The 24,399-nt window shown below is 30.0% G+C and overlaps 5 protein-coding genes across 7 annotated transcripts; 1 reads left to right on the forward strand and 4 right to left on the reverse strand.

Annotated features, from left to right (window-relative positions):
- Positions 1–5,195: 5,195 nt before the first annotated feature.
- LOC145759583 (pleckstrin homology domain-containing family A member 8-like) lies at positions 5,196–9,127 on the reverse strand. Its single transcript, XM_082573431.1, has 7 exons — positions 8,654–9,127; positions 8,195–8,369; positions 7,639–7,857; positions 7,253–7,329; positions 6,694–7,170; positions 6,392–6,615; positions 5,196–5,842 (listed from the first exon to the last, which is right to left on the reverse strand). Exons 1-7 carry the CDS (start codon positions 8,750–8,752, stop codon positions 5,644–5,646), a joined length of 1,470 nt encoding a protein of 489 aa, XP_082429557.1. The 5' UTR covers positions 8,753–9,127; the 3' UTR covers positions 5,196–5,643.
- A 1,466-nt stretch (positions 9,128–10,593) lies between these two features.
- On the forward strand, positions 10,594–14,278 carry LOC145759411 (iroquois-class homeodomain protein irx-2-like). 3 transcript variants are annotated; one of them, XM_082573238.1, is made up of 5 exons: positions 10,594–10,788; positions 12,127–12,278; positions 12,403–12,574; positions 12,732–12,885; positions 13,769–14,278. In XM_082573238.1, the coding sequence occupies exons 1-5, from the start codon at positions 10,714–10,716 to the stop codon at positions 13,894–13,896; spliced, it is 681 nt and encodes a 226-aa protein (XP_082429364.1). In that variant the 5' UTR covers positions 10,594–10,713; the 3' UTR covers positions 13,897–14,278. The 3 variants fall into 3 exon arrangements, with proteins under 3 accessions (XP_082429364.1, XP_082429363.1, XP_082429366.1); XM_082573237.1 differs by having other exon boundaries at positions 10,603–10,788; positions 12,400–12,574; XM_082573240.1 differs by lacking the exon at positions 10,594–10,788 and adding an exon at positions 10,855–11,182 and having other exon boundaries at positions 12,400–12,574.
- A 628-nt stretch (positions 14,279–14,906) lies between these two features.
- On the reverse strand, positions 14,907–16,724 carry LOC145759365 (D-lactate dehydrogenase, mitochondrial-like). Its single transcript, XM_082573178.1, has one exon. It carries the CDS (start codon positions 16,596–16,598, stop codon positions 15,126–15,128), a length of 1,473 nt encoding a protein of 490 aa, XP_082429304.1. The 5' UTR covers positions 16,599–16,724; the 3' UTR covers positions 14,907–15,125.
- Positions 16,725–17,272: 548 nt separating this feature from the next.
- LOC145759423 (NPC intracellular cholesterol transporter 2-like) lies at positions 17,273–18,013 on the reverse strand. Its single transcript, XM_082573256.1, has one exon. It carries the CDS (start codon positions 17,955–17,957, stop codon positions 17,496–17,498), a length of 462 nt encoding a protein of 153 aa, XP_082429382.1. The 5' UTR covers positions 17,958–18,013; the 3' UTR covers positions 17,273–17,495.
- Positions 18,014–19,141: 1,128 nt separating this feature from the next.
- Positions 19,142–24,242, reverse strand: LOC145758978 (dynein axonemal assembly factor 5-like). The gene is made up of 14 exons (XM_082572689.1): positions 23,593–24,242; positions 23,355–23,468; positions 23,152–23,276; positions 22,647–22,765; positions 22,082–22,314; positions 21,800–21,907; positions 21,609–21,716; positions 21,328–21,471; positions 21,003–21,168; positions 20,773–20,920; positions 20,406–20,657; positions 20,088–20,226; positions 19,873–19,987; positions 19,142–19,487 (listed from the first exon to the last, which is right to left on the reverse strand). Exons 1-14 carry the CDS (start codon positions 24,208–24,210, stop codon positions 19,351–19,353), a joined length of 2,526 nt encoding a protein of 841 aa, XP_082428815.1. The 5' UTR covers positions 24,211–24,242; the 3' UTR covers positions 19,142–19,350.
- Between the last annotated feature and the right edge of the window lie 157 nt (positions 24,243–24,399).

Consider the following 24,399-nt stretch of genomic DNA (forward strand, 5'->3'; position numbering starts at 1 on the left):
CTTTAAGTTATTTTTCATGTTAAGGGACAAATTTTAAGTTATTTTCTATGTTATTGGACAAAGTTTTAAGTTATTTTCCATATTATCGGTCAATTTTAAGTTATTTTCCATATTATCGGTCAATTTTAAGTTATTTTCCATATTATCGGCCAATTTTAAGTTATTTTTTATGTTAAGGGCCAAATTTAAGTTATTTTCTATGTAAAGGGACAAATTTAAGTTATTTTTCATGCTAATCGGACTAATTTTTAAACAGTATTTATGACAGTAAAGGATAGCCAGAGGTATAAAAAAAATAACTCTTTTTTTTCTATTTATATTTCAACATTGTAAAACAGTTGCATAACACAAAAGGTAAAGAGTAAAAATGACAATACATTAAACATATAAGAAAGCATAAAAAATAAAGAAAAACGAAATGCAAAAACACATTACACTTAATATAAAATAAATAACATAATACAGTGATAATCAAAGTAACGAAATAAATTACATTAGTACAAAAAATATTGCAATACAATTTACATGTGAAAAGTAAACTAGGTTTTATGTAAGAAAGTGAATTTAATGTACAAAATTTACAATTATAGCATGAAGAATGCAAAATTTCACTGTAAAATTTATGTACAGTTTTATATACAGAAGTTCTGTTTATAGAGTTTACACTTCCAAACAGTTGATGTCTTTGGTTCGTTTGTACAGTTTAATTTTGTTCTGTACATTAGATTGTTAAAACCTTGTCGAAAAAGTTTTTTGACCTCTTACAAAAAGGGTTGGCCCCACAGGAAAACCGGAATGGCTGGCCCCAACAAGAAAACCGGAATGGCTGGCCCCACAAGAAAAGCAAGTTGGCTGGCCCCACAAGAAAAGCAAAGCGGAATGGCTGGACCCACAGGAAAAGCTGGACCCTTGGCAAAAACGGTTTGTATGCTCCAATTTTTTTTCCTGTAAAATATTCAAGATAAGAATACTGCTTACAAATATTTTTAGTGTGGTTGTAATTATTTGATTGTGTTAGTGTTAAATGTATTATTTAAATTTAAGATATGTTATTTTTTTGTTTTGTGTTGGTGACATTGTACATTAAAAAAGTTTTATACAAACTTTTGCTCATCAACCAGAATCTAAAAATAAAGAACATAGTTAGTATTTGTTTATGGTAATCTACCCTGCAGGAAAAAATAAAAAAAGGTTAGATTGAAGATTTGTTGTAACAGGAACTCTAAAAATAAAAAACAAATTAAAATTGGCCAAAAACAAATCGACGAACTCTTCGAAATAATCAACCAGCATCTAAAAATAAAAAACAAAATGTTTAAATTTGTTTTTGGTAATCTAACCTGAAAAAAAAAACCTGTAAAATAAGGGTTAGTTTGGTTTTAGTTTTTTAAAGGCCCCTGAAAAAAATGTTAAGTTGGTTAGTAATGCCCCTGTAGAGAAATAAAACAAATATTTAAGAGGGCCCTGTGGAGGTAAATACTAGGTTTAAAAGCAGAAGAAAATAAGAAAAGCCTGCAAAAAATAAAAGAGAGAAATTGGAAAAATTTGTGTTTTTTTCTGCATGTTTAAACTAGTGTGTACTGTTTATGCTGTTTTGGACTCCGTCCACAAAATTTATAACTTTTTTTATTCGGATTTCCATCCACAAAATTTAATATTGCTTTACATTGGGCTCCGCCCACAAAATTAACTAATTTATGGTGGGTTCCAACCCATACACACACTTAAATATAACATAGGGCGAAAAAATAGTGAATTGCATAAAATACACACTTAAGTATTATAAACCACACATAGGCCTAGTTTTTAAAAATCTATCTTTCTATATATGTAAATATATTTATCTTTTACTTGCGCAAAACTTTTATAGGCCACACTTTTAAAAAACATTAAACAGTCCCGTTTAATATAATTATGAACACACAGAAACCTAAACACATTGGGCCTGTGTCAACTATACTACTTTTAGGGCGCAAAATTATGAGTTGTTACCAGTCAAAATAAAAAAGCACACGTGATACTATAAACTTTTAACCCGTGAAAACCTACAGCCCTACAGCCCACCTTTTGTTGAGTGAGGTCCTGAGACTATTTTTTGAGTTCGTCAAGTTGAAGCGAGGTCCTGAGACTTTTTTAAGTTCTTTTGCATAAAATACACATAACACACACTTAGCCTAGTTTTATAAAAACCTTATTCTAAAATAAATTCTACAAAGCCAAAAACTTTTATAGGCCACACTTTTAAAAAACCATTAAACAGTCCTGTTTAATATAATTATGATTACACACAAAAACCTAAACACATTGGGACTGTGTCAACTATACTACTTTTAAAGCGCAAAATTATGAGTTGATTAACAGTCACAAATTAAAAAGCAGACACGTGATACTACAAACTTTTAATCCGTGAAAACTTTTAAAGCGCTTGTTTATGCAGTACATATAAAAAACAGGCACGTGAAAACCTACAGCCCTACAGACCTCATCTTAACATTAAACACAAGGTCCTGAGACTTTTTTTTGAGTTTGTAAAATGATCCAATCCATTTCGAAGTTGTCTTCGGGTCCTGAGTTTTTTTTATAGCTTAACTTCCCCTTTGCTAGTTGCAAAGGAGACTTATATTGATTCCATCCATTTTCCATTCCTCCATTATCTTTTTCCTCCAATAAGCCAAATATAATTCATTTTTCTTCTACATATAAAATATTGTTTAGTAAATAGTAATTGACACTAAACCCTACTATTTTTTTCAAATATTTGTTTTATGATATGTCAAAATGTGCCAGAAAGTTAAGTTATGCCAATTTTTATTTCTTTGTGCCAATAGTATTAAATTATGTCCATTTTTGTGCCAAATGTTGTTAATATATTCAATTTTTTTATATTCTTCATGCCAAAATTTTAAATTATGTCATTTTTTAAATTCGTGTGCCAAATAATTTACTTTTATGGCAAATTTACGATTATTTTAAAGTTTAAATACCTCTGTAAACTACTTTGTGGAAGTACCTGCGCATCAACACAGGTTTAATAATGTTCATGAGTTTTTAATTTAAATTATATATACAAGAAAATATTTTATTGTTATGTATGATAACTTCAAACCAATATTTAATTTGGTTTGCAATTTTTTATGACCATTTTAAAATGATTTTGAGATATTTTAGTTTTAATAAAAATATTTTTTATATTACTAAATAAAAGTTAACCTAAAAACTTGGCTGCAAGATGTCTCACAGGAGCGAGTTCTATTACACCAACTTTTCTAAAAAAAATTAAAACATTTTAAACTTATAATATTTGTTAACTTAAGTAATAAAAAGTTAATTTATTTAATTAATAACTGCTTTTGTATACCACACTTCACCACTATTAACGATATACTTTAAAAATTTTAAATATAGACCACTAACAAAAACACGCCTACTCACCTCGAAAGTCAATCTGGAAAGAACTAGAATTCCGATTTCAATTCAAATTTGCCACGAAACACTAAGTCACGTGACCTTACACGCGTTCGCTAGACATCTCTGATTATGATGCAACAACCCGAGTTTACATTCTCTCGCTTAATTGGATAAGAATGCGACGTTAAAGCTGGATCCAGCTGCATTTTATGACCTTATTTGGTAACAAACTCTCTGTTCAGTTTTAGCGCGTTTTAACTTAATTGAAACGTTGCAATAACCCGGGATCACGTGGTAAAGGAATTTTTCGGGGAGGCGCACTAATTATGACGTCACATTCCTCGCGCCTCGCTTAATGGAAAATTTTAAGTTCCTATGCTTTATAACAAACCTAGTTTAGTAATAGTAAATTATATTATTCTTTTTTTCTGAAATTTAAAAATCAAAATCCAACGTTTGTTAGTGTTTCAACACATCTATATTCTTATTTTTTAAATATAAATCTTAAAATCAAGTTTTTTATTCATCTTAATTAAGTTTAACGTTATTTTTTACATCACAAAATCAAAAAATTGAATAACTGAAGGTCGTGCCTGTTCGATAACATCCGGGAATGTAAAATGGCGCTGATAATATTAAATTCCCAAGAAAAAAACGTTTAGTTTTGCGTTTGCTGATAAACTAAAAAAGTTGGGTCTAATAAAATATTTTTGACGATATATGACGTCACACTGTTGAATTTTTTTTACAGAAATAGTAATTGTAGACGTTCGCAAAAAAAGGCACGACCGCTTTTTAACGGTAAAGCCAAATAAGTTGTAAATGCAATTCAAAAAATAGTTTTAATTATTTTTTTTATATTAGGGGATAGGTTTTTGATATTTTTATCGGGTAAGGGTGTGCGGTTTGGGACGTGTCTGAGCTATCCGTGAACGCCGGACTCAAGGGCGAAAAGTGTGGCATTGGTGGGGGTCGAACCCGAAACATTTTGGCTCGTAGACCGATGCCATGACCGGTTTACCACACTACCAAAAAATAGTTTTATTTATTAATAATACGGTAAGTTATGGTAAGTTAATTTAAGTTATGGATAACAATTGGTCGTTATTTGATAATTAGCAGAAAATTAATCCTGTCATTAAGATTGCTTTGTTAAGAAAGACTAACGTCGGTAAAACTGCATTTATTCATCGTTTTAAACAACATCTTTTCCTTAAAAACAAGAATTATGGTTCTGAAAAAAACAACAACGAAAAGATAAAATCCCGCTGTCCTTCCACCACTTGTATGACTTACGTTAACTACACTAAAGAAGCTTTATTCTATGGCGAAATAGTTAACGTTGTTTTTAAAGATTTTGGTTTTATCCACAACATCCCAAAGATTCGATCCAGGAGTGGGACATGGACGCGATTGGGGTGAGATTCGTGGATGCTTACATCCTCATGTATGACGTAACAGAGCCATCTTCTTTTGATTATATTTGACAACTTCGGCAGGGGATTTTAAACGTGTTGTAACAAATGGAGTAGTAAAAAACTAGAAATGCTTTAAATTTTAACAGCAAAATTATTTTTCCAGACGTTTTTAAATTCCCCGCCAAGAACAAGATCTCCCCAAGTAAAACTTACCCCAATATTACTCTTCACTTGGCAAAGGAGAAAAGATAGCGAAGATGTTAATGGTAATGTCAATAGATAGACTCATAGACTGTTATCGCGAAACGACCTATGTATCGGAAAAATTGAAAAAACAATTTTGCAAAAGAGAACACTACTTAATTAAGAATTAAACTTTATTCTTATGCTTTGTTATTATAAATGAAACTTATACTAACATAATTAACATCCAATACACACTTTACACGATCTTATAAAAATCTTCAAGTAAATCACTAAAAACATTACTGCCATTCATAAATTAATAAAAAATTGCAAATTAATAAAAAATAAGTGTTACTAAGTAGCTATAAGCTACAACAATAATAACTATAAAATGTACTACAAATCTAAGTGATACGGTGATAAATTGCATATGATTATAACATGATATTTATACATAAATACAAGACCTGAATTTCAAATACAATTTAACTTTAAAATAAACCAAGTCACTATAATACTATAATACTTAAAAAAGATGTAACAGCTACAATAAAATATACTAGATAGTTCAAAGTTTGTTAAAATGAATGAAGAAGGAAATAAAAACTAGTTTCTCACATTAGAAATAGTTCTACACCTCCATATTAAGGGGTTTGAAGAGTTTGCAAATATTTTCTGTTAATTCAATCATGCTATCACCATACCTCAAACCATCATTATGAACTTTCTCATAAATAATCTCTTTTTCCGACTCCATTTTTTCCCAATCCTCCTTTTCTGTCATACATTCTACAAAGGCATCATAGGTTGGTAGCATCTTCATTCCAACTCTATAAAACAGTATTTGTGATATTGTAAAAAATAAAATAGTAAAATTTAAACCATTGGTAATATGATAACTAACATTAAACTCCAAAGTTATGCAATTTGCAAGCTTAACATCATTACAATTTTTTTAAATTTACAAATAAAATTTTTCTTAGATATCTTTATGAAAAAACAAAAGTAAATACTAATTTCAATAAACAATAGATCATAGTGATACCATCTGACATATATCAATATTTATATAGGCCATATGACAACAACGTTTTAACAAAAAGTTTAGTGACAAATAGTCTCAAGTTATATTTAATTTTTATTAATATACCGTTGGTTTAAATAAAAAATATAAATTATAAAGGCTTTGGTCATAGATTTGTTTAAGTTATTGTAGTTTACTATTTATTAATAATCAATGATTTTAATTTAATTAAAAAAAAACTATTTTAACCATGTAATATTAATGCTGGATGTGTACTTATTGAAACCAATTACAAAATTTAATAAAAAAAAAAACCCAAGTTTTTAATACATTTTTAACATACATAAACACATACTTGAATAATCGCTGCACCATCCAGTTGTGGTGTTTGGCTAGAAATTTTGAATAAGATTCCACAAACGATGTTGCAGTTACTTTCTTTGTTGAACTGTCATCAGACAAGAGATAATGAATAAAGTTTCCCATCACACGAAGTCCTCTTGTCATCCATAATAAAGCCTGGGTCGCCGTGTCTGGGCCAGTGTTTTGGTTTAATCGCAATTCATAAGATATAAGATCCTTAAAAAAAAAAGAAATTTTAAACAAATTTATAAAATATTAACACACAAATTCAAAATTTCATAAGTTATGTTGTACCTGTAAATAAATCAATTTGTCTGGGTCAGTCTCCACAACTTTTCTTATTTTGTTAATATTTCCAACCAGGTCACTTTTGAGCGGTGACAAAACTGTTCCTCCAAACCGATCAAAAAAATCATGGTAGCAAATACAGGCTTCCAATAAAGTGGTCACTGGTATTAGACCCTCACCTTGATTATAAACTGTTTGCTCATTTACATTTGCAAATGTTGTACTACGAGTCTTGAAGAAAGTTGCAGTATTTCTTAATAAGTCTGTAATGTTTTCCGAAGCATTTATATCACTCTGTTTTTCTACACTATTGGTTATGTTTTTCTCTGGCTGAGTAATATGTAACATAGCGTTAGATTTTAGTGCTTGAACAACGCCTAATAGGTCCTGTAGAGAATCGTCAACGGTATCCAATGAATTGTAAAACCCCTCATTTGTTAAGCTGCTGTTGTTGGTTTGCATATCCTGTTGCAATGTGCTAATCTAATAATTAATAAAGTTTTATTGATGATAATTAATATTATTAAATTTAAACTTTTGACACATTAGGCTATATTTAACTTACATTTTTTTTTACTCTATCACATTTAGACATAAACTCCGCATCAAGTTTGGGTAAGCCACTTGAATTTAAACTTTGTTCTAAAAAATAAAAAAAAATAAATACATTTCTAAATTCTTTATACAACTAAACAGTAATCATGCAACAAAGGCAGCAAATTATATTTGTGCAACTTTGAAAAGCTACAGTAGATCTCAATTTTAGTAATCACTGATGCCATACCGTAATATATAAGGTTTTCAGTGTTAAAAAATAAACCCTTTTTTTAAATATATAAATAAACCTGGTACAAAATAATACCATTTAATGTGTATCAAGAAATATAAGTTTTCTTTAAACTTAAAGTTTTTGAAATATGATAGGCTAATATAATTAAAAAAAAAACCTACCATTATCAGTGTTCCCACTATGTGTTGCATTTTTATCTTCTTCTTCCTGTGCTGAATTGTAATTATCACTTTCGCTTGAAGATTCCTCATCCGATATTTGGTCTTCACTAGGTTCTGGTAAATCCGAATGACCATTTGGTACTAGGTGGTTTTCATTAATTGGTTCATCAGGTATCAGACCTTGCGTTAAAGAGCCAAGCAAACACGCCTTTGCCGAACCTAAACACAAATGTATGATTTCAACACAAGCAATAATCAAATAGTACAAAATATTTTACAAATAAGCGTGGTGTAGTGGGCAGAACATGTGGCGAGGTCCTGGGTTGGATTTCTACCTCTCTCATTATGTAGCGCTCTTGAATAAGGCACTTTAAATGGTATAAACTTCTGCTAAGTCAACCCTTATTCAGCAGCTTAAACATCAGGCATTTTTAATTTATAATAAGTTAAACTGCCAAAGACAACACAAGATTAAGTCAGGGCAACTGATAGTACTCTATAAGTTAACCTTTCCAAATGGAGGACGAAATAATATAGAAAAAAGAAATGTGTTTACCCAATGCTCTTATCCAAGTGGCGCGCTCTTCAGGTTTCTCAGTTTTCAAATACAAAATTTTAGAGTCAGCAGCTATTTTGAGTTCAAATTGTAAAAGCGTGTTTCGGTCAACTATTATTTCACATAATCCCATGTTTATGGTGTCTATTGCTGGGTCTGCATTGTTGAAATTTTCCTTTTTTCGAATAAATATATATAAAGTAATTAACAGTTTTAGCAAGACATGTACACTTAATGGAATAGTATTAAATTATGAATGCAGATAGTTGTGGAACGCCAATATTCCAAACTATGAAGAAAAGTAGTATGTTGACGTATTTAAACATTAACAAAAAATCGCGGATGCGGGAAGTAGGCTCATTTACATGCGGGCGGATGCAGCTATGCATCATTTTATACTCTGTACTTTAATATTATTAATTCAATATAACACAAAGACGCTTTATTTTGCAAAGTTACCTTTGTTTGGTAGTGTGAAAGAGAGCCATTCTGCAAAACGAAATAATGCAAACTCCAACCTGTAAGATATCCCTCCCATTTAAACAATGCACCCTCCATTACAAAGTACCAACTAGTTCACTTAAAGATGACTACATATGTTTACAAAATGACCCGAAGCAAAATTGGAGAGCTTTATTGTATATTTTCATCAAGTTTAGAAATTATTTAACGATTATCGAATTGCTAACACGTTTGTTTTCAGAGTCGATAAGTAGTGTTTCCAAAATATTTAAAACAGCAACCCAAAAATCTAACAAAACTTTAAAACAGAACTATAATAAATTTACAGCAATCAAGTTGATAAGTTTTTGTAACAAAATATAAGTAAACATGACTTTAAAACAATATAAAGTCATGTAATTAATATTTGGAAATAACAATGTTTTGGTAACACCGTTTATAGCACCTTACTTAAGAGCATTACAGCAGAAAAGCAGTTTGAATTAAACCAAAGACCTCTTGTAGTCAAGTCAAGTGTTTTGTACACAACAACACGCTGCCGGATTAATAAACTTACTGATAATATGCAAAAAAACAAAAAGTAGAAGTTTTCAATAAAACAGATTTTGTAAATTCACAAACCAATTTATCAGGATTACATTTTGGAACCACAGGTGCTCTTTATAAGCGAATTCTTTTACAGCCACATTTCGCTTAAAGCAATTAGCTAAACCACAGTGTTTGTAGTTTAAAGTCTATTAAACATATTTCCACGTATTGTTATACATTGGTTACGTAACTTCAGACTTTTTAAACACAGACTTTCTTAATATGGACCTACATAACATTGCATGAGATTGTTATCAAACAAATAGAAGCTCTGATTCAAAGCAAAAACTCTAGTTGACCTGATAAGCTTATTATGATATTACATAAGCTACAAACATCCGTGACTTAAAATGAGTTTTTTAACGTTAAGCTAAAAAGGTTTTTTGCCATCGGCAGCATATTTAACATAATTGATTGTTGTTAAAATTTTGCAACTTTTAAATTTCTTGTTTTGTAAATACTTAATCAAGACAAAATATAAAATTTTATCAAAAATAATCAACACAGAATATGAATTTATAATTTGTTGTGGAATTTAAAACCTAATTTTTACATTTATCCTATTCTATATCATAATAAATAAGCAAAAGTCAAACATGCATAAAAAGTATACCGGTTTATTCTGCTGATAAGATGAACATCGTTTTAGATTTGTATCTTTGGACTAAAATAACACTATGCACTCACTGTCTGTGACCAGGTGTTATTATTAGAAAGTAATTGTTAAAAATAACAAATTTGTTTTAATTTTTTGTCAAAAATAGTGGCTTTAGTGTAAAAATGTGTTAAAAATAAAACGAAACTTAGTTTAAGAATATAAATTAACATGTAGCTAAACCGTAATAAAGACATACAAAACAATACGATTATTTGACAGTGTGATATTTTATTATTTGACATTGTGACATTTTTTTGTAAAACTTTTTTATTTCCAACCGACTTTAATGTTTGGAAAATTGCGCCCATAAAATTATATAAAAATATATGTACCCGAAATTTTAATGCGTTTTTTTTTATTAAATTTAAGCATAAAACCTCTAAAAGCAAACCCGATAAACTACTTTTTACTTTGATTTTTTCTATTTCTTTTACATGTTTTTTTGCGCGAATAGTTAAAAAAATTTCCGTAACGAAAAAAGGGTTTAAAGCTTATGTAACAAAAAATATAATATAAAATCTAAAGAAAAAAAAGGAATTAATTAAAATAAATAATAATGAAGTTAGTTTATGTAAAAATGTTTTTGTCAAATGCAGAAATTTTTATTAAAATGTTTAATTAATAATAAATAAAAAAAATTTATGACGAAAAAATAATAAAAAATTATATAAAATTATATGTTTTTGTAATTATTTATTATTAGAATAGACAGTAAAAATTAAATAAATTAAATTTGCCGCAATAGTAATGGATTTTAATTTATTTATTGTATTTGTTGTCTGCACTTAGATTGAACTTTGTGAACTTAAATATGCACTCAAGTTACTACACGTGCGAGAATTCAAGTTACGTAACTCCGAATTTTTACGACAAAAACATTGCTTATGTAAGTATCAAATTTTTAAGATATTTTCTCCGGGCGAGATATAACGACGACCTTTTGAACTGAATAAAATGGCTACCAGAACAAAACACATCACACTTTCTAGGAATCCATCACAAAATTTACTCCAATAACCTCACTTGCTGGTCAATGTAATGAAAAAGAGAACAGTAAAAAAAGTTATGTTTATAATAGTAGAGATATTATAAACATATAGTTTTAAACATACAAAAGTGCATGTAAGTGGTATTGAGGTATAAACCTTATAAGACTGTTTAAATGCTATATATTATAAACAATGTGAAAATATAAAGAACAATGTTTGGATCACTGTTAGTTTAACTTTGGGACCATAAACTCGAGGATGCTAGAGCTGTTAATGGATCAAGAAAAATATGTAATATTTTAAATGTTTACATTTGTAAAGTGATGATAAGCATTATAGTAGAAGCAATTTAAATGTAGTTTAGAAGCAATTTAAATGAAGTTCGGGTGTATATATTAAGGGGATGAAGAATTGTAATATATATACATCTTTAAAAGAATTGTAAAAAGTAATAAAAAAATTCGACGTAGACCGTAAAGAACCGTAAGGTTTTTTTCAAGGACTTAAGTTATCGAAATTTTGATAAGATAATGCTTAAAGTTGCTTTAACAAAAAACTAATTAATTTGGTATTTTTTATTAATAAAAGTGTGGTTAACGCAAATAGTTCTGCAAATTTATGTTACCAATATTATAAAAGTATTAGAAGGGTTTAATGTCGCATATTTTGTATTTTTATTTACAGCCTACTCTCCCTGCAATCCATTATTGCATAAATAGCATAAGAACGTTTACCTAAAAAAAAACTTTTTTTATATTGTAATAAATTTATTCTAAACATAAAATAAAAATATATATATTTTTTTTAATTTTAACATTTTATGTTGCAAGTAGGGTTTAACAATAAAAATCGGTAATTTGCTTTCTATTTCTAAAAACAAAAATATTTTTTTAATTAAATGCAATTTTAAACATTTTTTAATTTTTATAAAAAATTTTTCTAACCTTAAAAAGTATAAGTAAAACACTTCCTTTTAATAATTCGTTCGGCAAATCGGCATTCAATTCGCGACATTTTGTTTAGTCAAAGGGCTTAGCTGCGCCCACTCAAATATAGATATTATATTAAATATATTCAATAACATTTTTTAAATTGTATCCAAGAAAAAAAAAAAAATTTGTTAACCAAAATTTTGCAACAAGACTTTAACGTAAACAACAAGACTTTAACGTAAAACTACTTTAAATGCAATATTAAAAATCAAATTTTTGACTTATATCCGCCATATTTTTTAGGAAGGTAACTTTGAAGTAGGAGGGGACAATAATTATTGGATTCAACCTGGATATAGCAGCACTTCGCCGGATGTAAATTACTCACCTGGGTATTATACAAACGAAAGTTGTGCAGAACCCAAGTTTAATTACAACCCTGAAACTTACAACAGGTATATTTTAAACTAAAATTTATAATCTTATTTTAAGCGCCATTTTAACACAAATTTTTAAAGAAAAATCTCCTTCAGATGTTCTTAATAAAAAGCAAAAAAAAATTTGTCGTTTTGATAGAAGTGTTTCGTATGAATATCAACATCCCAAACCAATTAACTTGTATAAGCGAGGTCCTAACAAGGAATCTTCAGAAATGTTGAAAAATTGGCTACAAGACCATAAGCACAACCCCTACCCAACAAGGGACGAAAAAATTATGCTGGCAATTATTGCTAAGATGACACTAACCCAGGTAAGATTTGTTATCGAAATGTAAGTATATATTCTCCCACTATATTAAAAAGTTTTACTACATTCTAACCAAAAGGATGTGACTAATTAGCGTTGATGACTCACCAGTTTACTGTATCGTTGTTTTGAGAAATACAAATAACAAAAAACAAATTTAGATTTCGACTTGGTTTGCAAATGCAAGAAGAAGATTAAAACAAAAACATCAGATGACTTGGATCCCAAAACATGGGTGTAAAAGCACCCCAGTTCGAAGTGGTCCTTATGTGAAAATTGACACGAAAGATGATTCACAGGAAAACGATACAAAATGTCAGTATTTGTCGCATTAAAAAATACATGTTAATTAAAAAAATCTTGCAATAAAAATGCATGAAAATTGAAAAATATATTTTTAAATAATATTCAATTTAGCTAAAAAATTTTCCTAACAATTGAAGTTATATTAATGTTTATTTTCCTTCAAAGTAAGTTAACGCTTTTTTGTTCAATTTTTATTCAAAATGGAGACTTCACTACTGAAACGTTAATTTTTTTTTTAATTTCAAAATTTTGTTTTCCTGCAAAAAATATTTATTTAAAATTTTGTACAAAGGGTGGTCTTTTCAACCCTTTGATGATGATGTAGAGGTTATTTAATTCAAACTGTTGTTTATGTAGTTATTTATTGATTATTGGTTAGGTTACTTGTTTATTGTTGATTTGGGGTCACCACAGATTCTACCATAGCCTTCATTACTGAAGTCTTATGATGAATCTGACTATTTGAATTTAGTTATTTAATATTTTAAGTTTGTTGGTTAAATCTGGCATTATAATAAATAGTAAACTTTTGTCTGAGTTATAAAAATATAACGTAAGTAATTTGATTGTTTCACATATTATATTTAACGTACAACGAAAGATATAACACGGGCATAACTTAATAACTACGTAAAAACTGCGTCGAAATACTAATTAATAAAACTACATTCGTGCTATAGCTACAATGTTTCAACTAACATAATAACGACAACTGTGGTTGTTCGTCTACCACAAAGGTAGACGAACGCGTCTGACGTAAGGTTTGTTTGCAAGAGTCTTTTTTTTTATAACAGTAAAAACAATGGGCTTTTATACCCAAAAATAAGATAATTATGTTTACGAAGAAGGGCAATAAAATAGGTACGAGTTTATAAGTATAATCAATGTTTAGGTTTGTTCCTTTTGTTGGTCGTTGACATCGTGTTGCAGGCATCATGTAAACTGGTTAGAGGCGTTTTACTGCGGCAAATGACGACGTGGTCGTTGATTAATAAAATCGCGCAGTTTATTGTTTTGTGAGACCGTCTTTAATTGCTTTAAGGTTGCTTGACCGGTCCGAACGCATAAACCTTACATGAATAAAGCAGCTGCTGTATTGCAATGTCTTGACCTTGATAAACCCGAATAAACTCGTACCAAGGATTGATCATGAAATGATTAATCCACAATGACATAAAGTATACGTCACTGGATGTTACATAAATGGATTTTTCCAAAGTGTCGGCATACAAAGACTACAGATGCATGCAAAAAACTTAAAAAAAATGTATTTTGCTGTTGTATAAAAAGTGACTTGATTACATAAAAAATAAATATGTTATATATATATATATTTGCATCGTAGATTTTTTGGCTAAATGAAAGACTGTGCTTTTTTGCAATAAAATGTTTGCAGCTATTATGATTTGTTTATTTATCAAAGGTTCTCAGAAAAAAAATTTTGACAGTTTTACCACAACTTTCTTTAAGTGTTTATCGTTGTATTTTAAAATCTAAGATGATCAGCATTAATTTACGTTCTTCTACATAGAATAGGTTTTAAAATGATACCACATACCAATAAAGAATAATGCCTGTAGCATATTAAAACTAAAGTGCATGTATGATAAATAGAAGAGTGCAGCCATTTCAACAAATTTGTGTATTTAGAAAATACAAACCCTCAGTATTTGAACCTTTATGACTTGACTGAATAATCTTTATCATCTAGGATAAGAACATCACAATATAACCTTAGTTTACGTTTAATAGCCACAATTGATTCAAATTTCGCAAGCAGTTTAGCTCATGCGTATGCGATAGTTTTATCGGCCGATTTTCTAGAAAATGAGCAACTGTGTTTTTACTATTATTCATGTTAACCGATACCGCTGCCAAAAGCGATGAACTAGTAAGTTATTAGTAATTGATTTTTGGCAATTAAGGAATCAAAAATTATTTACGCTTTATTTTTAAAATAAATTTAGTCATATTTATGAAACTACATAACCTTTCAAACCTCAACTAATCCTTTTTAATTAGTTTACAGCAAAAACAAATTTTAGTTTATTTTTTTTACTATGAAGTAAATAACATCTTTTAGAGCGCCAATACACGTTTGTGCATATTTAAATATAAATTAAAACACAAATAAAATTATGAAGTTAGTAGTTGCATATAAATATTTACAAAAAATCTTAAAACTGAAAAGTGCAAGCAATATTTAATAACATTTTGAAGAAGATCCCAAAATCAACGTTAAATTAATTTTACAAAATTTTTCCTGGGTTCATGATATTTAGAGGATCAAACGATTTTTTGATTAACTTCATGGCGTTTATTCCATTTTCACCCAATTCATTAACTAATAGTGATTTTTTACCAATACCAATCCCATGCTCGCCTGTACAAGTGCCTTCCAATTCAATCGCCCTTTTTCCTATAGCGTTAATAGCTATCTTTGCCGAATTAATTTCTTCTGGACTTTCATAGTCTACTGCTAATAAACAGTGAAAGTTACCATCTCCCACGTGGCCTAAGATTGAATACGTTATTCCTAAACTCTTTAACGTTTCTTCAGAGTGATTTATAGCTTCAGAAAGACGAGATACTGGTACACATACGTCAGTAGAAATCGCTTTCGACCCGGGTCGTAACGCTAATAACGCGTAAAGAACATCGTGCCGTGCCTGCCACAATTTATTTTTATCTTCTTGTTTTTCTGCCCATTTTAATCCAGAACCTCCATTGGATTTTAATATTTCTCCTGCCAGAGATACTTGCTCTTGTGTGGATGATTCAGTTCCATGAAATTCCAGAAATAAAGTTGGAGCCACCTTGTTATCCAACTTACTAAACTTGTTAGCAGCATCAATTGAAACACTGTCTAGAAACTCAATGCGAGCAATAGGAATGGCACACTGCATGATTTCAGTTGTAGCACTCACTGCATCATTAACAGAAGAAAAAGAACATACTGCACTTATAGACGTGTCTGGCATTGCATGTAACTTTAATGTAGCAGCTGTTATGAACCCCAAAGTTCCCTCAGAACCTAAAAACAGCTCAGTTAAATTGTAACCCGCAGAGCTTTTGGTACATCTCCGATTTTCACCTCCCGTGTTAAGGATTGAACCATCAGGCAAAACCACTTCGAGGTTGAGAATGTTTTGCTTCATGGTGCCATACCTCACCGCATTGGTTCCAGATGCTCCAGTAGCTGCCATACCACATAATGAGGCATCAGCTCCAGGATCAACAGGGAACCAAAGACCTGAGTTCCTTAACTCATAATTTAATCCCTTTCTTGTGACCCCTGGTTCAACTTTTACATCAAAGTCTTTGAGATTAAGACTTCTAATTTTATCCATGTTTGTTAGGTTAACACAAACGGAGTCAACTACAGAACATACTCCTCCTTCCAACCCTGTTCCTGTACCAAATGGCACCATTGCTATTCTGTGCTCTTTACAAATTTTTGCAATGCTCTGTACATCAGATACCGAGTTTGGCCATACCACAACTTTAGGATGTAAATTCCTATGGTAACTTTCATCATGATCGTGTTGCTCTTTTACTGCAGATGAAATAGAGACAGAATTCTTTCCAATAGACGAGGAAAAAATTTCATAAAGATTTTTGTCCGTCAGTTTAGAGTAATTGGAATTCGAAACCCATTGGCAAAATCGATAAGATGGGCATCTTTTAAAGATAGGAAATATAAACCTCATACAATTTACCATATTTTATGTCTATGAATATAAAACACAAGGACTCATAATAATTCTAAAAACATGTAGAAGAAATATGATGTAATATTTTTCAACAAAATAGCTTAGTTATAATGCATTCTGCCAAAATCTTAAAAACATTTGACTCACTAATATACCTAAACCAACAGATTAAAGATAAGATAAAACTAGTCTAACCATTAAACTAGTCTCAATTTTATGTGAAATCTAGTTAAACCAACAATTAAAATATAAGTTTAAAAACAAAACGATGATATTGTTTGTAACTATTGAGAAATAAATTTAAATTTTTATCTGAGACATATTGGTTAAAAAAAACTAAAAGAAACGCGGGTATTCATTTTTTTTGATTATATAACTTACTTTAGAAAATAATCTAGTAATTTAGAACACTTTTAAGCAATATATTGTCTTACTTACCCCAGAAAAAGTGGTTAAATCGAAGAGTTTTGTCAACAAAAACCGCAGCACGTACACAAACACATTGTTTACGGTTGACGTCATTGAACCATGCAAAATATTTCAAATTGCTTTATCCTCGGAGGATTTGAATAAAAAAAATTAAATATGACATAAATTAGATAGATTAGTGCTTTAAACCTATTAGTTTTAGGCTAATGTACTGTCCTAATTGTTTGACTTAACTTAATACCAGAATTCAAAGATGCCTTTAGAATATTATTTTTATTATATTAGTGATGGAGTTCAAAAAACAAGAAATATAATGTTGAATTTTCACACATTCACAGTCATATGAATACAAGATTTTTATTGAATTGAAAAATTTAACAATAATAAGAATGTATGATCATTTAAATATTAACTGCTACAATTATGAAAAGATATAATGTAAATCATTCTTTTTGCAAAATCAAAACATTTTTATTTTTAACCAACAACTGCAACTGGTGTTTCGAAACAGAAGATTACATTGCCACTATCTTTCTTATCTGTAAGTTGCCATTTTACAATGACCTTAACATCAGGGTATGCTTCCTTGACAGCTAAGGTGGATATATATTGATACTTCTGGCCCTTGCTGAGAGGACATTTCAGACCGCTAGAACCGTCACATGCATCTGGATGATCAATTGGAAAAGGAACACTTATGCCAGAGATGATTCCATATACTTCAGCCTCGGCAGTATCAGTTTGCTCTTGTGATGCAAAAGCAACCATAACAGTGTAGCTGTTACCTTTTTTCAAGTTACAAGGACTAGAAGCACAGCCAGAAACATTTACACTTAAAATTTGGCCAACTACAGAGCCACAATCCTTATAAGCAATTTGTCCGTTTGTGAATGTTGCAAAAGCAACTAGAAGTAAAGATGCGACCAGCAAAAATTTCATAATTTATTTTAGGTTTAAAATTAAATATATAACGCCTGTAAAATAAAAGCTATATTAATAAGAGAACCAACCCAACAACTACTTAATCTGATGCTTTTTAAAAGCTTTGCATGATATTTAAAGTAATAAAGTGTTGACTTGACTGAAGTTATATTTTGGACTTTGTTTTGAATGTTAAAAATTACCTTATTTGAATTAGACACCAATTGATACGATTTATTTGCACATTCAATTAACGATTAACTGGCAAAATAATTGCGCACTAACAGACTAACAACTTCAACTTTTTAAAGAACGAAAAATGAAATTACTTCCGGTTTTTGATGTATGTTAGTTATTGATTAACTTTGACAAGCGAATTTTTTGATTAACTTTCTTTTTTACAAATATTTTTTATAACAGATTTGCCTGCCTGTTTAGTAAAAGCCTGATTCAATGCAAGCTCACCAAGCAGTGACAATAATCGATAAACTAAGCAATTCTGTTGTATTGCAGTATTGAGAAAGTTATTTCTTGTCTTGTCATAATCGTACGATAATTCGCGGCGGTCGCGTGACTTATTTGTGTCGCAATAAGGGCTGTTGCTAACTTGATTGTTACCCAATTGTCTTACGTTGCAATTTATAGCAATGGTTTTTTATACATAGATTAACAAGAGCAAAGCAATAAATAAAAAAATTTCCAGACCAACTGAGTCACAATAACATCCTGTCAATATTATTAATACGTATTTTAAAATGCGTTAAGAGCGTATTAATAATACCGATTTTACTACATGAGGTCCTCTAGTTCGATCCCCACTGCTTACACATAAAAGCAGACTAAAGTAGGACCCTTAAGGTGTTCGAAATTAATCGGAAGATTTATCATTTGAAAATTATAAATAATAACATCAAAAAGTGCCAAAGACAACTAAAGATTAGGGATTTATAACATGTTATGATATAAATATTACTCTAGGTCATATTAATATTACTAAATGTCATATTAATCTAAATTTCAATCACCTAATAACAAGATACTTAAAAAAGTTTATGAAGTTTTATCAGAGAAAAATTTGCCTGAGGTTGTCAGCCAGGATCGAACTCCCTATCTCAGATTCAAACAAGAAGAATGCCAAAAAGGTCAACGCTGAAATTGTGGCAATAGCTTGAGCTAACAGCAAATAAAGATTTTTACAAAGTTTTTTTAATACAAAAATTGAACTAATGATTACATGACAAAAGCAGCAAAAAGCCAACTAAAAAACAATCTTAACAGCTAATTTATCATTTTAAAATTAAAACCATGAAAAATTAAATTAGCAAAAAGTAAAAAACAAAACACAGTAAAACCAGTAGTCCAAAATTTTGAATAAATCAGGTAGAGTATAAGATCTTTATAGATAAGATCTTCAATTAGATTTTGCAAAGTTTGAGATATAATCAGCTAATTGGTCACAGTAGGCTGTTGTTCTATGTTTATGTTTAACTTTATTGACTTCTTGTATCAATATTGGTGGAGATAGTTGGCCACCACATTTTAGCACCTCTGTTGAAACAATAAACAAACTAATTAGATAAAGTGAATAAAGAGGTATGTTTATTTTGCCAACAGCTAATGTTATAAGCGTGTTATAATATTTGATAAATATACCATCACCGGAAAACAACAAATATTCGCATATTGCGAACTTTTTGTCATTTTTTAATCATGATACTTAAAACAGGCTCCTTTATCACCTACTATATGAAGCCTTACAAGATAAAAACATTATGTTTCCTACAGTTACCAACAAAAATATAGATGTTACATCTATGCAAAGTTAAGCTAACAATAATGTATGTTCATGGGCAGATTACTTTGGGAAAGTACAAGTTGTAACAATAAAACAGAGGTTGGCTTAACTAAAGGAAATATAACAAATTGTTCTTACCCAACACTGCAAGTTGTACATTGGTGTCTGGATCGTCCATATGAACCAACAATCCACCATACATGGCTTCTAAGTGGGCTCTATACAAACTCTCATCATACTTGCCTTTAAAACACTGCATAACAATATTTTTTAGTAAAAAAGTTTAATATTTAAACAAGGAATAAAGTACCAGCAATTGCTTCTTTAGGGCCCTTTTAAAATAGAACACTCACTTTAAAATATTGGGACCAAGTTTTAGTTATTGCAACTCGAATTTCGTCGCTTGAATCATCCATTCGTTTCAACAAATCCAAATAAAACTGATGCAAAACATCATCTGTACTCAAACTTGTTCCACAAATATTCAATAATCTAAAAAAAATAAAGATGTAAGAAAAAAGGCAATAAAATCAAGCCAAAAATATTTCAAAAACAAAGTGAATTACATATTTAAAATCAAGCCCAAAAAACTCTATTAATTTAGTATTAATAAATTAAAGAGAAAAATCATTTTTAAATATACTTTCACATCTTCATATTTGCTTTAATACCTAGTTAACACTTTAGCAGTTGTGAGTCTCGTTGATTTTGCATCATCTTCCAAAGTTGTTTTTAACTGAGGAAGCAAGACTGGGAACAAATTACAAGCTGTTTGTGTGTCAACCAATCCACTACGCAACAGTGCCCACAACGTTGCCATGGCGATTGTTCTCACAGCTCCCCATGTTCGACCAGCTTTCCAAGTTAAATTTGGTGATATCATTTTTGAGATCATGGTTTCAACATGGGTTGAAGAAAAGTCTCTTTAATTTCGAACAAAAAAATTTAGAAAATGTAGTTTATAATTTACTTTCAAATTAGAACGAAATTACATTAAAAGTTGGTAAATTTAACTATATCATTTTAAAATAGATTTACCTTTTTGAATCAAAAGTCTGATTTGCATTCATCAGTAATTTAGAAAGCAAAGTGAAGAATCGAAGTTTTAATTCGGGATCTTTTTCTTTTCTTAAATTCGCTTCAAGCATTGGCATAACTTCTGCCAATACTTCACCCACTACACTACCTACAATATCACAAACAAATTACTAAATACAAAAAAGATAAAACCTCTACAAAATTTAGAAACTTTTTTTAAATTAATTTACCACATCTGGAAAGCAGGGCCTCAAATATAAGTTGCTCAACTGAGTGATTAGTCCAATCCTCATAAGTTGATTTCATCGAATTAAGAACTTGTTTTGTATGTCGAGAATATAATTCTTGAGGTTCAATCTCCAGTATATTTGCAATATCTTGTAAGCATGTATCACACTGTAATAGCAATAGAACAGCTTTTATTATAAATTAGTTATTAATTTGACCATATGTTAAAAATGCCAGAATTAATTTGACAAATTAAGAGCATGACATATTAAAAATCAATAAATAAAATACTGTTACTTTTATACAACAAAAATGTATTTTATTCACCCTTGCTTGTACGTCTTCATCATTGCTTAAAGCTAGAACTGTTACAACCACAGTAAACAAATCCAAGCTTACAGAATCAACTCGTTCACTACATACTTGTGTGATGGAAGACACACAATCAAGTAAGGCAATATGATACTCACTCTGCAGAAACATAAATATTTTATCTTTACTTTTTAGATAATAAAGTTCAGTATTAATTTGACAGTTTTTAAGTTAAATTTTTAGGTTTATTTTTATGATATGTTTTGAAACTTAATGTAGTTAAAATTTTAGCATACCTTCTCAGAAACTTGACACACTTCTGGATCGGTTAAAACTTTAATGACATCATTCAGATTTTCTCCCAATATTTTATCACTACAACCTTGCAATGTTGATGCAATTATCTAAAAAATTAATAACACTTTTTAGTAAATTTGTAAACAAAAACATTTTCAAAATTCTTGGTTTTTATAATTTTTAGTTTTACCCTCAAAGGCACAGGTGATCCGGAATTAAGTTGAACTGATGGTAAAATGATTTTGCAAAAAACTTCTGGTTGAACAAATGCACCGATCAAGTTACAAGATTTCAATGCCTGAAATTTAAACAAATAATGAAGTCTAATAAACAATTTATGTTTAAAACAATGACAGTTGTGTTGCACAGGTAAATCAAAACAAGCAAATGTAAATAAGCAAAGAGCGGGTAAACTACTAGGCACGCTAAACTTTAATATCTAAGCTTTACATAAAGAAAAAACTACACTTACACTATTTATTACAAGAGGTTGGTCATCACCACAAGCTCTTAATAAAGCCTGATTCAAAGGCTGCAAATGTTGTGTAGTATACTCTTCAGCATTCAGCAATAACTCGTACAAAAGTTGAGCTGTTTTAATTCGAGTTTCAGAAATCCAATCTCCTAATTCTTTAATGATGGCCGACATTAATTTGCTGAGGTTACGTTGGACTAGTTCTCGACATCCTAGACAGGGTCTTTCCACTTAGATAAAGAGATATTATGAATAATTAATAATGTGGTGTACTCAAGTGTAAAAAATATGGCCGGCTTGTTTTTTTTTTATAAAATTGTTTAAAATGTGTGGTATTAAAAACATTTAAAATTGATTTATATATAATATCGATATGACAACTGAAAATGGATTTGATTAGGTTATCAATTAATCCATTCTGCTACTGACATTTAATTTTAAATTTCAAATGCAGTCAAACACAATCAAAAATCAATAAAATTATGGTTTTAGCCTTTTAAACCACACAAAATAACAATCAATAAAGTATTACAATTCAATCATCAATATGTAAAAAACCAACCATTTGCAGGATAAAGTTCTGGTAGCGGTTGCTGGAAATCTAGTTTATCTTTCAAATCTTTTTCATTCTCTTCTTGGTAAAGTATACCAGCTTTGTGCCACAACATTCTTGCTTCTTTTCTGTTAAAAATATCAAATTAAATTGACTAAAAATTCAAAATTTTAGGAGACAAAATTTATGATTTCATTTTTTTTTTTTTTTTTTTTTTTTTGTATATATCTTTATCCTCGATGTGGGAAAGTCGAATGCGCGACTTAAACATAGAGTAACATAAGTTACTCCGACCCAGTCTCGAGTTGCCTGTGGCAGTTTGGGATATTATAGAGACTATAATTGCCCGGTAATTATGCTGCTGATTAAGTGCTGGCTCAGCAAGAGTTTATACCGTTTATAGCGCCTTACTCAAGGGCGCTACAGCATGAGATCAGTGGGAATTGAACCCACGACCTCATGTGTGGTGTAGCAAGTGTTCTTACCACTACACCACGCTGCCGGCATTAGTTACCTTATGTCAGGCATTTCATCATTGAAGCTTGTAAGTATAAGAGGAATAAACTTGTAAAAGAATGAATATCGATCTGGCAACTCCAATAACCACCTTCCAATCATCTTTGTAGCACACATTCTAACCTAATAAAAGCATACAAAATGATATATTTTGTTTTTTGACTACACTTAAAATTAGTTTTAAAGTTTTTATTTGCTCACTTGTGCTGAAGGATCAAAAAACCTTTGAGCAAGGTGGGAGATTACATCGTCCACACTCTTCCCGTTTCCATACTGAATCACATCTGCTGTTGCTTCAATTACTGCTATTCTAACCTTTAATATTATTAAACATAAGTCAATAAACAGAGTGTGTTTTAACTTAACTATAGATATCAATACAACAAATTTTTTAACGTTTTTTATACTTATAATGCACTTAAAAAACATATTCTTTTACTTTTGAGTGCTGGTGAGTAATTGACATCATTAAAGGTTTGATAAGAGTCTCAGATTGCATATGGAAATGCTGAGGGATAGTTTTAGCTAAATTTCCAGCAATCCTGCAACTTGACTTTCTTACTTCTGCAAATGGATCGATTATTGTTCGTTGCAAAATCTGAATCATCTCATCCAGATATGGAGCAATGTTTTTTCCACATAACTCTAAAGAAGGTGCAACAAGATTGTCTAAAATTTGTTGCCGCAATTCCTCAGATGGCTCGGTGATCTCCTGTTGTCCTAATCTCTGAACAATTGTCGGGATAAGATAAACCAGAATATCATCGGGCGATGGAATGACTGAGATGTAGTCGGCAATAAACATGACAGCAAGCTCTCGGTTTATCTCCGACGAATCAGACAAACATTTTAATGTTGGTTTTAATAAATCAGTTGCAAGATCCTGAAGTAAAGTTCCTCCTAACCGCTTGGCGATAGTTTCTTTGCGAAGATCAATCAAACCTCGTTTTCTTGTGATTTTACTGTCATCGGAGAGACAGTTGACTTGGCGTTGAATATGTTTTCGAACTGAATCCGTAGTTTGCATTCCATTCACTTCATCTCCATCACAAGACATTTTAATTTATTTTATCTTTCACTAAGCTTTGTAAAAGTCTATAATAAAAAAATATTGCATGTTAATTTAACAATTTAATTTAAAAAGTTTAAATTTTAAAATAACAAAAAATTGAATGCATTTTAGTACTAATAGTGAAATTACCTACACCAACCAATTAATTATAATTGAGATTTTTATAATCTGTTA

This window comes from Corella eumyota, chromosome 7, assembly GCF_963082875.1.
Source record: "Corella eumyota chromosome 7, kaCorEumy4.1, whole genome shotgun sequence".
In the NCBI taxonomy this organism is placed as follows: Eukaryota; Metazoa; Chordata; class Ascidiacea; order Phlebobranchia; family Corellidae; genus Corella; species Corella eumyota.

Excerpts from the sequence above, each read along its gene's own strand:
- LOC145759423 (XM_082573256.1), bottom strand. The coding sequence starts at position 17,957 with ATGAAATTTTTGCTGGTCGCATCTTTACTTCTAGTTGCTTTTGCAACA.
- LOC145759583 (XM_082573431.1), bottom strand. The coding sequence starts at position 8,752 with ATGGAGGGTGCATTGTTTAAATGGGAGGGATATCTTACAGGTTGGAGT. Across the intron at positions 7,858-8,194 it reads CACTTGGATAAGAGCATTGG|GTTCGGCAAAGGCGTGTTTG; the intron begins GTAAACACATTT and ends ATTTGTGTTTAG. Across the intron at positions 6,616-6,693 it reads ACAAATTGATTTATTTACAG|GATCTTATATCTTATGAATT; the intron begins GTACAACATAAC and ends TTTTTTTTTAAG.
- LOC145759365 (XM_082573178.1), bottom strand. The coding sequence starts at position 16,598 with ATGGTAAATTGTATGAGGTTTATATTTCCTATCTTTAAAAGATGCCCA.
- LOC145759411 (XM_082573237.1), top strand. The coding sequence starts at position 10,714 with ATGCACTCAAGTTACTACACGTGCGAGAATTCAAGTTACGTAACTCCG. Across the intron at positions 10,789-12,126 it reads ACGACAAAAACATTGCTTAT|GAAGGTAACTTTGAAGTAGG; the intron begins GTAAGTATCAAA and ends CATATTTTTTAG. Across the intron at positions 12,575-12,731 it reads CTAAGATGACACTAACCCAG|ATTTCGACTTGGTTTGCAAA; the intron begins GTAAGATTTGTT and ends AAACAAATTTAG.
- LOC145758978 (XM_082572689.1), bottom strand. The coding sequence starts at position 24,210 with ATGTCTTGTGATGGAGATGAAGTGAATGGAATGCAAACTACGGATTCA. Across the intron at positions 23,469-23,592 it reads TTACTCACCAGCACTCAAAA|GTTAGAATAGCAGTAATTGA; the intron begins GTAAAAGAATAT and ends ATAATATTAAAG. Across the intron at positions 22,766-23,151 it reads GATGAAATGCCTGACATAAG|AAAAGAAGCAAGAATGTTGT; the intron begins GTAACTAATGCC and ends TATTTTTAACAG.